The sequence below is a fragment of the Zootermopsis nevadensis genome, unplaced genomic scaffold (genome assembly GCF_977971745.1).
Source record: "Zootermopsis nevadensis isolate Lab colony 2312 unplaced genomic scaffold, Znev_1.0 Znev_ptg000019l, whole genome shotgun sequence".
Classification (NCBI taxonomy): domain Eukaryota; kingdom Metazoa; phylum Arthropoda; class Insecta; order Blattodea; family Termopsidae; genus Zootermopsis; species Zootermopsis nevadensis.
Window position 1 is genome coordinate 2,306,695 of NW_028259151.1, and position 17,640 is coordinate 2,324,334.

At 36.9% G+C, this 17,640-nt stretch overlaps 1 protein-coding gene across 2 annotated transcripts; it reads left to right on the forward strand.

The window, feature by feature from the left end:
• Positions 1-6,566: 6,566 nt before the first annotated feature.
• On the forward strand, positions 6,567-17,555 carry LOC110831286 (gustatory and odorant receptor 24). 2 transcript variants are annotated; one of them, XM_087351410.1, is made up of 7 exons: positions 6,582-7,187; positions 7,299-7,550; positions 9,221-9,311; positions 10,320-10,519; positions 11,193-11,264; positions 14,263-14,352; positions 17,114-17,555. In XM_087351410.1, exons 1-7 carry the CDS (start codon positions 6,891-6,893, stop codon positions 17,213-17,215), a joined length of 1,104 nt encoding a protein of 367 aa, XP_087207536.1. In that variant the 5' UTR covers positions 6,582-6,890; the 3' UTR covers positions 17,216-17,555. The 2 variants fall into 2 exon arrangements, with proteins under 2 accessions (XP_021922814.2, XP_087207536.1); XM_022067122.2 differs by lacking the exons at positions 14,263-14,352; positions 17,114-17,555 and adding an exon at positions 12,968-13,343 and having other exon boundaries at positions 6,567-7,187.
• Positions 17,556-17,640: the final 85 nt, after the last annotated feature.

Below are 17,640 nucleotides of genomic sequence, written 5' to 3' on the forward strand. Positions count from 1 at the left end.
TTCGGGCGTTGTGCTCGAAGATGGTCGTCCAAAACGCTCGTCATCATCGACAGAGTATCGGCCATTTTTAAAACGTGAATGCCACACAAAAGTTTGTGCACGACCCATTGCGGACTCCCCTAATGCTTGCTTTAGCATTTCATAGGTTTCCGTAGCCGTTTTGGCGAGTCTTTGGCAAAATTTAATGCACACGCCATTCCGAAATCGCAGGAGGGTCGATGTAATGCACTACCAAAACGCCCTTAACTAAGAAACAAATGCTAATTCGATGATGCCGGCTGGCATACTGATTCACTATGAATGTAGGCCGCACCCCCTAGCGGCAGAAGCTCGTACTACATCCGGTTCGCCCTATATTGACACAGTCTTGAAACTTTCCGATCGCACCTCGTATTTTCATTATGTCATTTTTGGTGGGAAAATCCTAATTTGAAAGAGTATACTCGGGGCAGGATGGTCTAGGGTAGAATGGAGTACCCAGAGAAAAGGATAAAATGACAAGTGCCTGTAATGTAGCGATGTCTATTCGCAGTCTATTGAACGGAGGATCCGGTTTTCGCCTTGCTTGAAATTGGGCCCAAAACTCATGTGGAGTTGTTGGTAGTCACGATGATGAAGAGATGCACATGTGTGCCGTCTGCATTAGGCCTAAGTAGATTTAAAATGCGTAAAGTTTCGACCTTTTACATTGTATACTAAATCATTTTTATATCCTACGTCATAATTATTAGATAATCTGTGTCTTCTTGCAACTTTTCAAACATAAATCAACCATATTCCGTCTTGCCCAGGGTACGAGGCAAAATGGGCCAAGGTACATTTTTGTAAAGAAATTAATATTAGAGAAACTGTAACTCTTAGAACTAAACTAATAACTCATTATAAATCTCAAATAGACAATAAATCCACACAAGGTTCCTCCATGTGTTTATCTTTATTATTTTCCCTTCCACACGCCTCCAAAAATTAAGTTCCTTGTTCTGCCCTGGGCTCCCCTATATCAAAATTAAGTAGCCCTATTTTTCTCATCCTGATCTTGTATTTTAAATCAAATTGTAGAATTATTACGGTGCTGCAAAGCGAACTTGTTGCTCGAAAAAAATTTAATAGCTAAAGCGCCCGGAAAATGCATTCCAAAAATATAATGAGCTGTCAGTTTCATGTGACTCAAGAAGCGGTCAACTCAGTGAACTCTGTGATGGACAATCAGGTATCGTAAAAACAGGCAACTCCTTGACTAGATGAGTGACCAACAATATTTAAAGGACTCTGTCCATAGAGCTATTAAAGAATGAGCTTGAAGAGTCTAAAATCTAGACATAGGCCCACGGGTTAAATGTCGTCTTATTGATTAGGTCAAACTTAAAAAAATATTCCGGAGAGGTAAGGATGTTTTTGTCGCTACAATAATGAACTACATTATAATTTATTAAATTAAAATACAGACTTATCGATAAACGTGCTTATGCTCGCAGGCCCACGTGTTCATGACGAGTGGATGCCCAAAACTCGCCGGAACTTGAAAAAGGATTTGCAGGTCCTACATTTCTGGAGAATTCTCGAGGAGATGAATACATAAATTATTTTCTGCACAGGGAATCGAATCCTGAGCGTTCTGTCCGTCGCTAGACACTTCATGATTTCTCTTGGATTATAAATATTAATTTCTTTCAAATTAATAGGGTCTTTGTCTAAAACGTGTAACATAATAAGGAAATGATTCGATCTATGTGAAATAGCGGCCATAAACACATTTACTCAAATTAATACTAACAGAGCAATTACCCAGTGTATGATCTTATCTTTCGAATAGTGTTGTTACTTCTCTGTTAAATTGAAAATATCAAACTATTGATTTAATACTGTTATTAATATAGAGTAACGCATATATATACTGATAGCAAATGTAAAGAACAAGTTTCAGCTATTAACGAAATTTCAGTAGAGAAAAACATGGTTTCAAAACCGAATCACATTCTACCAGCAGAAATATTTCATGTAGGTCTGCAAGACCCTTTGGCAATAATCTCAGAGAACAGGAAGAAGTTTTACGTTGGCAAATCAGAATTGAGCGCTCCAACCGGCATTTCGACAGATGCTGATGTTTCAAATGAGTTCTTTCATAATCAGCTTAAACCACTCTTTGTCGTTATGCGTTTTTTCGGGCTTCTTCCAATTAATTTGCCGTTTAGAGGTAAGTACAGTTATTATTGCATTATTGTATTGTATTGTATTGTATTTGTAAACGACTGCTTTTTAAGATGTTTCCTAATATGAAAAATGGGTGTAATAAATATATTTCAATACAAATTTATTTCTTTACTAAATTTTTTCGTGAATTAGAATCCGTAACGTTTTGGAGGTTAAAATTAACATTCCACAAATGCTTGAGATTTACATATATATATATATATATATATATATATTCGTCTGAAAATAATTCAATTTATAGAAGTGCCGAAGCATTTTATGTACGACGAGACAAATTTCTGAGATAACTGGCTTTAATGACTGATGGCCTTGCTGGAAACAGAATGAATCCTGAATTATGCTACGCGACTGTGAACGTGTGGTGATATATTCACGCTGGCATTATCAGGGCAGCAGTTGTGAGTAGAACAGTCTTTTGTGTGAATAAATGTATATAAATGTAGTGGGCGCATAACTTTCCCCTGCACCATTAGCATTTCCTAATTTTTTGTGTTTCCAAAAAATTGACTCACAGTTATTAACTCCATGTTAAGCACAATATCTATCATAAAGGGACTTCGTGGTTGACGCTTGGCTTCATGGAATGCATGTTAAAATGAAGAAAATGTATTTCTGCGAAGGCCACACAATGTCATGATATATGAAGTTATTTCAATTTCGTTCTTGCACTATCCATGGATGGAGCTGTCTTGTATCCCAAATTTCGAATGGAGTCCCGTCAGGTGACATTGTTGGCCGGCCTGTCCTTTGTTTACGATTGATTCAGTTTACCTTTAAGAACTCGACAGTGCTCTTTGGCAGAGGGCTAAATGAGGAAGGTCTTTGCGTGTCTTCGTCTTCTAGTGGACTGGCAGTTTTCTTGGTGTTCTCCGCCCACCCGGTCCGTGATTTTGACGTAAATACGTCTATATTTTAGGGTCAGTGTCATTCAGCAAAAATGTTACGAAAAAGGGAAACGAAATAGTGCAACTTCATTGTTATGTTACCTAGGAAACGTCAAACTTCATTGTTATGTTACCTGGGAAAGGAAAAAGTGTAACTTCATTGTTATGTTACCTTGGAAACGTCATCTGTTTATCAACAAATAAACAACAATGGTTACCTAAATAGTTACCTTACCTTACATTACATTACCTTACCTTACCTTACATTACCTTACCTTACCTTACATTACCTTACCTTACCTTACATTACATTACATTCAGCTACCACAGACCCATCTTAAGCGTAACTAATTCAAGTTAAATAAGCAATGTCTTATTCAAACTTATCTCGATTGTAAAGCATGTATAAAGGAAATATTTAGAATAAAACCGATAAATAAACTTCCTTTCCGTATAGACATATTTACGTCAAATTCTCCGGAACCGTGGTTCCACTGACAACTTTTTTACCTTTTAACTTTCTCAGATATGCCACAGAGAAGCTTATAGGTGCAGGGAACACTTCCTTTCCAGCTGATCAACAATCTCATTCCCTACAATCCATTTATTTCGGCACTCACAGGAATCTTTCTATGCTGTGTTCAGCTAGTGTTACTGGCACATATAATACCAGCAGGAATTGGTAGTAGTTCCAGACCAGCCTCGAGTTTATCCTGTAATTGTCAAATGTTTTGATCGCAGCTTCACGGTTATAGAGAATATACATATTTCTATTACAGAAATCCCTTTTAAAATAATCATAAGTATATGCCTTATCCTTCAGCCTAAAATTAAGTAATATACTCTCCAAGGCTAAAACTGTAACTTTGTCTCAAACCATAGCCATTCATTCCAGCTCTAGTGCCTTAACTGATCTTCAAGTGTGAACTAGATATGTCCCCGTTTTCGTACAGGAATGGAACCTATTTCACATTATATACTGTCAGAAAGTCTAACCGTGAATGGATTTGGAATGTAAGCCCCGGAATCATTGTAACGGTCCCCATCTGTGAAATGGATTGTCTCATGACCCGCGCTTGGCTCTCTTTTCCGTGCCAAATAGACTTGGATTTTCACTGTTTATTGCAAATTAAACCTCTATTTTCCCGAATAGATCTCGGCCACCATCTTGAAAAGACGAAGAGGAGCCCTAGGTGGACCTCAGCTGCCTCTGTAGGAGCTGTTTTCCTTGCACTAGTTACTTCTTGGGAGGCTAACCTCTGCAGGATAATCAGTTTGCCCCAACTAGTCTTATATTACATCCCTGGCTACCATATCATGGCAGCATAGATGATTTTGGATCTCACCATCATGGTGTACAATCAGTTCACTATTCTTCGTTCAGTATCCATGTCTCTCAGAAAAGTGAATTTGTAGGTCCAAAAGGCCCTGTGAACTTTATTTGTGACTTCAACCAGTTGCGCACCACACTTCTCTTTCTTGGTGAGCTTCAGTCCAAGGTATTTGAGTTCAGTGCAGTTTTATAGTTTTACCAAAGAGAGTTGCTTCCTCAGACAGTTTGAATCTCTCTTTTTTGTAAAATATGTGCCTTTTGCTTGGGTTTATATGCCTGTCTCATCATCGTTGCACCAGTTCTCCGGCTGATTGTAGTATATCTTTGAGGAAATTTCCCCTTGAATGGGATTGCGATATCATCTGCATGTCCCACTGCACAATAATATTATTCATTGAGCTCTTCCAGCTCATCCACGACCAGACTTCACAGCAGGGCGGCAAAACTCTCTCCCGTCTGCGGGCAGCATCTGGTCGCAAAAACCAAATAGGTCTCGCGAGACAGTGTGGCTACTGCGTTGTACTCTGTGTGCAGATACGCATCTCATTGCACAGCCAACGATAATCCAGATTGGGCCAAGATGCCCACGAGAAAGATCATCACATTTGTTGGAGTGCAGTAAGGGTCATAAAACCGAACCCAATATCATCTACAGAAAATATAATTAGTCTGCACAAATGGCTTTACTATCCAATCCCAAAAGCCAGCCTAGACTAGGTATATCTCCTGTTGTCTCAGAAGAGGTCAAATTATTGCAACATAATCTTAAAACTTTGCATAACGTGTACTGTATTAGAATATAAAATAAGCAAACAAACGAACTATTAACACTATATAAAAGACACTAGTGCCGTAAGCGTTTCAACCTCGAAACAGAAAATAATAATTAAATTAACTTTTTAGACCTCACCATATATAGACACCTAAAAGAATTCCAATTCGGCATCTACAGGTAACCCACATTCTCAGATATCGTAATACACAAAACATCTAACCATTCCAACTCTCACAAACAAGCTGCATTCAATTTCCTTGTAAACAGATTGCACAAAATACCATTCTCCAAAAACGAATTCGGTAAAGAAACCATACAACAACCGTTACAAGTTTAATGATATAATAACTTATAACCTAATAAAAGCACCTAAACCCAATGTCAATGTTCCCCAACCACTAATAAGGTATGGCCCAGCTTTACATTTTTAATAATAGCATTATAACACTCACTAAAATATTCAAAAACACAAATGTAAAAGTAGCATACAAAGTTAACAATACCATAAAATTCAAATGCAGTTCAAGAAAACAAGATAGCAAATACAATTATACTGTTGTATATCAGTTAAAATGCGGAAGCTGCGAGCAGGTCTATATTGGCCAAACCTAGATTTAAAGAACACGTCCACGACATCAGATTCAATTTAACAAAATCGAAATATGCAGAACACATCCTCGAACACGGACACGAATACGGCCCCATACATGATATCATGGACATATTAAGAATAGCTTCAAAGCGTAAAATGCTAGATATTTTAAAAAAATTCCATATATACGAACGCAGTAAAAACAAAGCCATCATTAACGAACGAAACGCCCATAATTTTAACGTATTATTTGACCTAGAATTAAACATGAAAAAGTAAATTTTCAATAGTTGGCCACCCTCATTTCAAGCTTATATATACCCCACGCATTCCAAAACTGGCAGTAACACCCACGCTTCGTTGGAGTTCGCAGGTACGGACGACGCAACCACGGCTCGCCGCAGAACAGCTACGGCCACCGGACCATCGGATCAATAGCTAAGTGCAGAGTTTAACTCCTGTGAATACCAACATCCAGTGTAGTGTTACCTGATATTCTTTTGTAAAATACTCTACTGCATTATTGGTTTTCTAAACCGTTTTTAAACCATTTTGATTAAATGAATTAATTTCCCTGTGGCCACTGATGATGACCTCTTGAGGTTGAAATGCGTATGGCATACTGTCTTTTTTATGGTGTTAATAGTTTGTTTGTTTGCTTATTTTATATTGCAACATAGTTGAGCTCGGTCTTGTATGAACCTTTTACATCCTTGAGAGTCGTTGTGTACTTCAGCTTTTGATATTTTGAAGGTCAGAATATGTATTTTCTACTTGCTCTTCAATTTGTTTTTACAATTTTTTGCATCTTTAATTCTTTTTGTGTATTAGTTTATTGGACTTTCGACAGTATGTTACCCTGATCATATGCACCAACTCTTACCTATGTTACGTAATTTTTGGAGAAAGTTATTTTCCTTATCGCTCAAGGGGTTTGCTGTCCTACTCTGATATCCACTTCTGCTATATTCGGAGATTACGATTAGCTCTATCGATTGGGGCCAAAAGAGTAGGTTTTACATGAAGACGGAGATAGACGCCGATTTACGAAATATCGTGGTTTTATTGGTTTTATTTAATCTCCGACGATAGATAATGTCCAGAAAACAATTTGCTTCAAATTTGCCTCTAATTTCAGGAGTCTCAACATTCGAGCTGTTTTCGTCAATCATGGCCTACACCATGTGCATCTATGCTGTAACAACGGTTATAATCTGTTTCATCCTCGGAGATCTGTCGTCCGTGCTGTTTTCTGAGAAGATCGATTTCCTGACCACGATCTTCTACTCAATGCTAATTTTGATTTTGTTTACTTCCATAAGTTCACCTGTACTTCTATGGCTGGACGCCTCCAACTATGTTGATTACATCAACAAGTGGACTAAATTTCAGGTATGTAAATTAATTTTTGAAAGCAAATGGTAGATATTGTTGAAACCCGAAAAGAGATTAATTGAAAAAAGAAACTCACTGAATTACAGTAGAAACCTGCTTCTCTTTCAGATGCTGTTCCTCAAAGTCACTCATAATAGACTGTCATTGAACGTCAAGAAACGCTGCATTTTTCACGCCATCCGCTGCTCCACCATTGGGTTTGCAGCTATAACATTCCACTTCTCCACTCCATACATTCGCATATGGCAAATTCCGGGCTTCTTCTACGCCATAACACTAGTTAACTGTTACTTAACACTTTGGATTACCACGTGCAGAACTCTATCTACGGCCGGAAAGACTCTGTCCAGGAATTTTAAGGTCTGCTATAAGAAACTGACAGTTCAATTTACATATGTTCCCTTCTAACTCCAGGGTTCATATACAGTAAGTGCATTGAATTTTAATATCAAACCTTCTTATTATATCTTAAAACGTCGCCAGAAGGGAATTCAGTCTCTTTGCGAACGTTGAAGGTATGTGAAGATCGACGTCTTCCGTTTGACACTGATGAATAGATATGGATTAAATTTGATATTAAGGGCCTACATGAAACGTTATCGGGTGGAATTTCCTTTAGTGTGTAGGTATCCAGCAGTTCGTAACTTTTACTTTATGAGAAGTTCAAAAAGAATTTTGTCTAATTAAGAAGTATGGTTGATTCTACAAATTATAAGCTTTGGGTAATGAGCTAACAGGAGACTAAAGAAACGTGCACTAGCAAAAGTTCGGGGACGATAAAAATACATAAAATTATCTATTAAGCATAAGATTTAATAATTGACTTGCCTCAATCTCTTCTAATTAACAAACGAATCGAGCAAACTACAGTCTGATATAGGGCTCTGTATTTTCTAAAATTTTCCTTGACATATATTAATGACATCTTTCTTGTTTTCGTCTGATTCAATTATTTTATCAAAAAATGTAAGAACAACATAGATTCAGAGGGTGTACAGTATATGTTTAAACGTCCCTTAACATGGTTTTTGAAGAACGAATGCGCCAATTAATAAAAGATAAAGTCCACACCAAATTACACTCAAATTTGTCCATTGGTTCTAGAGTTGAATCCCGCGCACGGACGGACAGACGGTCATTCTTTCGTTTCTTGCAAGAAACGCGCAATAATTCAGTACTTAGCTGTGTTGTCTTAGATATGTTTAGCGCTGCAACAATGGAGTTATATTTGCTATAAATAAACTAGAAGGGCAATAGGATATTAAATATTCCAACTTACACAAATTATATACATACCTGAACAACAAAACTAATAAAAATTTTTTCACTCTTTTCGTATAATCCTACGAAATTAATCCATGATGAACTGGCCTATCGTTAGAATTTATCATCTTGAAAACAAGAACAATCGATACGGCAGTTCAGAGAATTCCCGATTGTTTTCTTTGCACTTTGACATTCTGAGTTCTCTTAACAACTTTAGGATATTAATGACATACTCTCAAGAAACTGATCTCATTACTACTCAATTCACTTCATTTCCACTACAATTAATCACTTAGAAAGAACACAAGGCTATTTATAAATGCTATTTTTCTCTTCTGATCTACTGTTTCAATTGCTCATCAGAAACAAGATGTTGAGATAATAAGAATTTAAATATACGGCCTTAAATTCAAGTTTAAAATATTACAAAGTGTATAAGATGTGTAATATTTTATGTCACGGAGTCTCTTAATTTATCATTTATAGAGAAAAGTAATTTGTCCAAAAAACACAACGTATATTTTATACATTTAGCAAACAGCTTCATACGAAAAAGTTACAAATCAAGTTCTGTTGACGTCGTGTTTAGACAAGGAAAATAACGAAATTTAATTCTGCTCATGAGGTAGCGTCCACCCTATCTTCTTTCATTTTATCAAAAGATAATACTTTGTGAAGAGGAAAATTTTATAAATCTCGTCACTATGGAGTATCCGGCATTTACTGTATAATATGAAGATTTATAATTTGGTCCCCCTCTGCAGGAGGAACTGAGGCGAAAGCGTTACACAGCGCAGAGCATAGGGCGGTACAGAATCCTCTGGTTGCGACTCAGCCAACTGGTCTCCGGGTCAGGTATGCCGCTTTGCAGTACCGGTTATTGAACAAGGGACGCAACTATGGAATCTGATCTTAGAATAAAGTAGATAGATAAACTCATTACCAAGATCTTCATATCGTCAATTCCTTGTGTCTATAAAACAGATAATCTTCGTCTTCCACACGGCAACTTTCCAAAACTTATGGCCATCAAACCATCTGTATGATTTCATTATAACCGTACTAAATTTCCAGCCGTAACCTTCATCCAACATTTCTGTCCACTGTGTAAATCATGAATTTATGTGTTATATTTATTATTTACTGAGATCTGATAGGTTCAAACAAAGATGTCAGTGCATTTTTGACGTAAATACGTCTATAAGGATGGGTCATTCGGCAAAATTGTGTTACTAAAAAGTGTTACGAAAAAGGGAAACGAAAAATTGTAACTTCATTGTTATGTTACCTAGGAAAATTCATCTGTTAACTCATCATTTTTGTTACCTAGGAAACGTCATCTGTTTACTCGGCATTATTGTTACCTAGGAAACGTCATCTGTTTACTTAGCATTGTTGTTATCTATAAAACATTACATTACATTACATTACCTTACCTTACATTAAATTACATTACATTCATCTACCACTGACCCATTTTAAGCGTAACTAATTGAAGTTGAATAATCAATGTCTTAATCAAACTTATCTCAATTGTAAAGCATGTATAAAGGAAATATTTAGAAAAAAACCAATATATAAACTTCCTTTCCGTATAGACGAATTTACGCCAAATTCTCCGGAACCGTGGTTCCACTATCACTTTTTGAGTAGATAAGCTACTAGTAGCTTTTAAAGAGAGTTATTCTTGTAGGTCTATCACAGTTCTTTGAGTGGAGGATACAATATATTAAACCCAATGGTAACACGTATTTCAATCTTAACATGACCTTGAATGTAATTTTGTTCAGAAGAAATATTTCCAGTGACATCCATTAAAGACATTCAAGGATCAAGGTACATCCTTCAATGTTTATTTTTTAGGTGGCGCTATGGAAAAAACTTCTTGCTTGTTCTTTGCTGTTCATCTGTTCATAATCACCATGTCCTTGTATGGTTTCTTGTACGGGATTACTAGCGAAGCGGAAATACCTATTCAGTCAATTGGAATGGGTATCGGAACAGTGACTGGAGGATGTACGTTCTATGTCACCTGTAATGCTGCACACAAGGTTCATCTAAATGTAAGGCTACTGTAACATATATTTGGTTCTACTGCGTACTTAAAATTAAATTAAATTAAAGCGTACAGCCCTCTGAGAGCCAAAGCCGACTAGCTGGCTACTGACCTCACGTTCACATGCCTATGCAGAGGTGAATGATCATCCAACAAGATATAGGGTGACGTGTGGTCAGCACGACGAACCCCAGTCATTGCTAGTTTTCCTGACCGGATTTCGCTACCCGTTGTAGCTCCCCAATTTCTTCACGATGCTGGGTTGGCACCGGTCGAAAACTCATGAGAGAATTTCTTCTCCCCGAGACTCGAACCAGCGCAGGACACTGCATACTTAACTAACCGCAATAACTTGCATCTGGCACGCCTCAAATTAGCGTTGTATTTGCCCAATAAGACGGCAATATCGTCATTGTATGAGTGGTACTTGGATCTCACCCTAATCATTGACGTAACTGCATTAAATTTTGATTACGATGCACACCTCTTGGGGTTAGGCGATATTGATGGGCATAGTTGAACCAATTAGCCTATAAAGTATGGTGTCAGAGGCAAACTGTGTACAACCCAACAGCAAAATGTGCGTTTTTAGCCCGTTGTACGCTCTCAAGTTATGTTTGTAGTCTATGTATCAATTTAGATATTTTAATGTTTCACTTATGTTTTGCTCCGTTACGTAGGTTAAAGTGGAAATAGAAGAAGAATTGCAGCTCATCATGTCGTCGAGAGAAAATCACGATGTCTTGATAGAGGTAAGAATATTTCAGAAACACGACATTCGCTGGCGCTAAAGGTGGGTCGGTTTTTCAAGGTGGTCCAGCCCGTGTTAATACCTTCTCGATCTCCTGTTGTGCGCTCACAGGAAGAAAAACGACAGAACACATTCCCGCAAGTTGGGCAGACGCAGATGACTGAGAAATGGAGGCAAAAAAATTTACTAATATTTGCATACAACCAGTCCCATTTTGCACAGAAAGAAAATTTCTCTAATTCATTTATAGAACCTATTAACTATGTTTGTAGTGTTTCTTGAAACATATTTGTAAGTACTCTAAACAACACCGATACGTCACAATGAACTTTAGCTCTTTGGTGGGATAACGGTTTCGCAATGTTGGCAACCAAAGATCGAATCCTAGCCATGTCAAATTATTTTCCTTTTCTTATGCACCTTCCATGTTGTTGTTCTACACTATATAAATATTTATTGTACCAAAATTTTGTATTTCCCAAAAATCTATTACCATACGTCATTGTATGGCCTTATCACAAGTAGAGTTTATGTTGATCCCACACAATAAGTTTGTTTGCCAGCCATGTTTATTATTACTGTTTACAAGAAACTGATAATCACTATTTTAAAGCAATCGCCAATGGCATACCAAATTTCATCCAAAAACCATCTAGTGGTTGTCGAATTGAGTCATATGAAGTGACCAGCCCTATTTACGTTCATTTCATGTACATTGTGCAAATAAGCACAACAATGACATAAGCAAGTCGAAAATATGGGTTTTCTGAAATGTCGGACACTTTCCACGGAACTATACGCCACAATATCCGACAATACAGTTATTTTAGAGTTAAAACTATGTTTAATATTTGTAAGGTCTTTTACAAATTTCAAATTAGAATTACTTCCAAGGCACCGCATCAATATGCAAATAACAGTACCTTAATGATGTTACGGAAAATAATCATTATTCAATCTTGACACCTAAAGAATATACAGATTGTCCTGCAATAGAATGTCCTTAACTTAACTACGTGTTCTTGGGATCAGTGTAAAGAGGTCTGTTACTTCAATTACACGAAGGGGTCAACTCTGCATCGACAATCAGTCTCGCTATTTCGAGTCACGGAAATAACGTGAGTAATTGAAAATGAATTTAGAGTTAGTCTGAACTTAATAATAAGAATAATGATAAATACAAGGTGACCTAAAATTAAATGGAAATAATATAAAAGTTACAAATTCAATAACATGCCCATTCTCATTTTCTTGGCAAACCGATGCAGATCGGACCCATGATTATTTGAACTTTTCGGCTTATAATTGTCCCGAGAGTAAAGCTTTGGGCATCCTGTTGTGGGGCATACTGTATACAAATAAGTGAGTCAAAAGTATTTTTACAATCTGTGTGTGCGTGTTTCAGGATCAAAAATAAGAAAAAATGTTCCTATGAACATGGGGACGCAAATCTTTCATTTTCGAAATAATAACCAAAAATAAGATTCAGTGAATGACTTTATATCAAAGTCAATCCAGCTTTCAGTAAAGATTTTCAATAAACGTTTGTGCAGAAATTGTTGACGACATGCTTATTGGTCCATACATGCTTTCATCACGTGTAAGAGGACCTTCATATCGGCGATTCTTAAGATGACACTTGCCACGTCTCCTAGAAGATTTACCACTAAATAAAAGAAAACAAATGTGGTTTATGCACGACAGGGCCCCAGCACACTTCTCCCGTCAAGTCAGAGAACATTTCAATGAACAGTTCCCTCAGCGACGGATTGGATTCGGTGGTCCAGTAGCATGGCCACCGAGGTCACCGGACCTGACTCCATTGGACTTTTATCTGTGGGGTCACTTGAAGTCCGTCGTTTAAGTAACACACGTAAACAATAAAGACGACCTATGGGAACGTGGGCGGAATGCATGCCAGATGATTCGAAGAAACCCTGTTGTGTACGAACGAATTCGTGAGTCTTGTGTACGTTGTAGTCGTGTATGTGTGGAGAATGGAGGACCAACCTTTGAGCATCTGTTATAAATAAACATCTCTGTCCTTATACTTGGCAATAAAGGCATACATTGAAAATTATTTTTGGCTATTATTTTTAAAAATGTGCATTTGTAATCACGTATTCATAGGAACATTTTTTCTTACTTTTAATTCAGGAACTTGCAACAGAAAGTTAGTTAACATACTATTGAAACACTATGTATATGGCGAAATGTTGAGTTATTTAACTGTAAAGCAAGTGGTACATATAGTTACCACAATGCTCTAAAGCAGACACAATTCTCTCTCTCTCCAAACTCAAGAGCACACAGAAGCCTACATATAGTAAGTACACGTATACACTGCTAATTCCTTTCATTGCCAGTCTATAAACTCGCATCAAATTGCCATCAATATTTAAAAGACATTTTGATGTTAATTAAATGTACTGAATTTATATTATGTGGAGATGAAAAGTTCATATTTCCACTACTAAAGGCCTATTATTTCTCACGTATCGCAAGCGGAAATTTGCGTGTAAAATACAGAACTATGGACACGTAGGATACTAACAGTTGATCAAAATGGCGCTTGCATTTTACGCATTCTAACCGTCGGTTTTATCATTATTATTATTATTAAGTGTTCTGTCTTACGACAGGTCCATTGCTCTGCCCAAAAAGAGCTCTCCAGTTGTCCCTATTCTCGGCTTCTCGCTTTAATTCCTGGAACGTCATCTTCTTTCCTTGTTTAAGGTTAGCTGTATCAATCTTCTTCCTAGTCCACTCTTTCCTTCAACCTGGCCTTCGATGATATCACTCATACTTAGCACTATAATGGTTTATATTCATTTACCACATACATTATTTGTTATAATACAAGTAACTCAATACCAAAACTTCTTGAACACGCATAATAATCCAGTAGCCTTTCTGCGAAGCTTATCACAACTTACGACTCTCTTATTCCTTACATATTTTTCCTCATTTCAGAGGCATTTAACTGTTGTTCATTGCAGGTGAACGCTTTCCTGAATACAATATCATCGCATCCCCCAGTGATATCAGTGGCTGGATTCTTCGATGTAAACAGGGAAATGCTCAGATCGGTAAGATTGAGACCGTCACATCAACTAAACTATAGTATCTGCGATATAATCACCCTTCAGTACACATTTTGAATTGTCTTGCTTTCGTCATATCCATTAATATATCACACTCCGCCGTTTTAAATAAAATAAAAAATACGGGCCTCGTATTTCTAACATCACGGCCAATAGTCCATGTAAAAACGATGGTCGCTCAAATGAGGAAACTCCCAAATTCTGCAAAACATTAAAATTGTGTGATGTTCAAAACAGCATGTCAGCGACACTAACCTGTCATATGAATCTATTCTACATTTTTAAACATAAATATTTAAGGTCAATTTTAATATTTATTTCCCATCTAAGTACAGGTCTCCCAAGAGGTCTCTGCCCTTCAGTTGTCTCCGACTGAAATTGTTTATGCAGTTCTTGTCCCAGACAAGCGGGCTACATTCCTTGTTCATCTCATATACCTTGATTTGTTTACCCTTATAATTTTCTATATGTATTATTTTCCTTTGATGAGACAGGGATTAAGTTTCATACCCTTAAAAGACATTAAGAATTCAGAGTTCTTTACATATTAGGAATCACCCCTTTTTGTATATTGTAATATTTACACTTTTAGATACAACACAAACTGAACAATATGATGCATTCACCTAATGTAATCCGCTCCACCGTCCTTTGCAAACGATCCGCTGTTGTAATTTTAAAATATTTGATCTTACAAACGTTTCAGAAAGATATAATAGGTACTTTTATCTAACTCTGTGGTGCAGGATGTTCTTTGAAATGTGGATTGTTACTCGTCTTGTTCAAAGAATAGCCCACGTTTTTGTATGGAAGCAGAATGTTCATTATCATGTTCACAAAAGCCAGCCACCGGACCCTATCCTGAGTTAGCTGCATTTAGTTTCTTACCATCGATTCCTATATTCCTAATGTCCACTTTAACGTTATCATCCTACATACGTCTAGGTCTTCCCAGCGGTCTTCTCCCTTCAGCCCTCCCAACCAATACCTTGTAAACAACTGCCTCCTTCCTCATACGTGCTGAATGTCCCGCCCATTCATCCTCCTCAATTTAATCATTCTAACAATATCAGGTTAGTCGTACAGCCCGTAAAGCTCATCATTATGCAATGTTCTCAATAATCCGTCTCTCCATATTCCAAATATATTTCTCAACATTCCGTTCTCAAAATCCCCAAAGCTTTGTTCCTCTTCCAAAATGGGAGCCCAAGTTTCGCACCCATACAGCACAATTGGCAAAATTATACTTTTGTATATTTTAAAATATAGCTACTTTTTAAAATTTATGGGAGGATAAACGATTTTGGCTTGAATCCTAGCAAGAATTCCCTGAATTTAATCTTTTCTTGATTTTGTAAAAAATTGCATTCTGACTTGTTAGTGTCGCCCCATGCACTTGAATCTTGTCACAATTTCTAACGATTCAATAGCTGTCTTTATATCTTTAAATTCTGTTTCTGTACTGATCAGAGTCTTTGCCATTCCTGAAATTATTTCTAGACCAACATTCCGAGTGTGAGAGTGTTTTAGTGTTCAATTTTGTAATGTTTGTATTGTCGACAAACAGATTCACATCATCAGCATGGACCAACAGCTGATATTAGATGCCTTGACAAAATAAATTTGAGCATTCGCATTTGCCAGCGATCAATATTTGTAACAGAGTGCTAATAAACGGTGAAGATGGCTGTCCTCTGGGTTGTAGCGCCGCGTAGTCTTGTAGAGGTTTCCAAAATTTCAGAGGTGACAGCACATCTGAAACGTTGGTAAACTTCTTCCAGTCTACGCAGCGCTGATACCCAGAAGACATCCATCTTAGCCATCTTCATACTCGCCGCCATGAAAACCACAAATCCTACCAAATAATGGGTTTCTGATATAAGCCTACATGTCCATTAGGCATCCCTAAGGCAGACGCTCTCTATTAAGGAATTTGATAGGCCTGCAAAACATTTAATTGTATTCTTTATTTAAAAGCAGAATATAGGCGTGTGGTGTGATAACCAGAGTGGAAGGAATTTGTGCAAGGAAAAGTAATTGTAAAGTAATTCTTACTATTAACCAAATATTATTAGGGCAATAAAATCAAAGAATATAAGACAGATGAGGAACTTGCGTGGAAGACATAACAAATTCAGACAGAAATTTAGTCATAATTAGACGTAGATAGGAGTCTATTAAGTCGATGTCACAGAAAGAGGATATGAATGTGAACACGATTGGAAATGCAATTTCGAGCTCCGAAAAATCCACGACATCAGTCAAATACATTTTGCACTTCACATGTCTCAGACCATTTTGCAATGTCAAATTCAATTCCAATACATGTTTAATTTTACTATTGTATTAAATATGTAATCTATGTCAAATAATCCTTGGATATAAGCGGTTAACATGTAGAGAGTCACCTTTTATTATCGTCTTACCTGCTAGTGTTTAATCCCACTTGTGTAATGCTATAAAAGCACTGTTAGCTTACAGACTGAAACACATAGTTGATCATATAAAGAAACTGAATAACTGATAAAAGTGTTGATTACACTGATTTAAATTATTGTTTTAGCTTACACAAATTGAACAATGGATAATACGCTGGTCAAAAGTAGACAATCACAGGTGCACATAATTCGTAAAAGACAACTATAAAAACACTATTTGAAACTTCCAGATTATTTTCTATTGTGGTTATTTGATCAATTCATCCTAGTTCTAATTTCTTACTGAGAGTCTCACTGCTTTCTTGCAGTATTCGTCTACAATAGTGACGTATATGATAGTTCTACTGCAGTTTGGAATGGGACAGCCTAACAACCGTCAAATGAATGCAACTCAGAATACCACTAAATAGCATTTAAGCTTTAGAAATTCCACAAGGGAAACAGCCCATTTAGACCTATGTTGTAGAAGAACCTAGCGTACGGACTTATTTCACGTAGAATGTCCGTAAATAAAAACGTATTTTGAAACATGTCTGTCCATGTTAGTATGTATTATTTATTAGACGTTAATAAAATAAATATTGACATTTCAAAGGCAAATTATACGAGAAATTATATACGCAAAACAATGTTCCTAGGATTGTTTGTTGTAGTAGACACTGTCTACATCAAGATTTTTACCGCTGTATGTTTTGAGTACACTATGAATTAGAGGTTATATTTCGCCTGTAATAAACACGTATCGTACTTTAATAATTTTCTTCTTTCTTGGCTCTACAACCCAGTTATGGGTCTTCGCCACCTCCATTTCGGAGGATTTCCTAGTCGTTTTAGC

What these genes read in the sequence shown, in the direction of transcription:
- LOC110831286 (XM_087351410.1), top strand. Translation starts at nt 6,891, where the DNA reads ATGTCCAGAAAACAATTTGCTTCAAATTTGCCTCTAATTTCAGGAGTC. An exon ending in CCAACTGGTCTCCGGGTCAG is followed by an intron (nt 9,312 to 10,319) that starts GTATGCCGCTTT and finishes TTTATTTTTTAG; the next exon opens with GTGGCGCTATGGAAAAAACT. An exon ending in CACACAAGGTTCATCTAAAT is followed by an intron (nt 10,520 to 11,192) that starts GTAAGGCTACTG and finishes TCCGTTACGTAG; the next exon opens with GTTAAAGTGGAAATAGAAGA.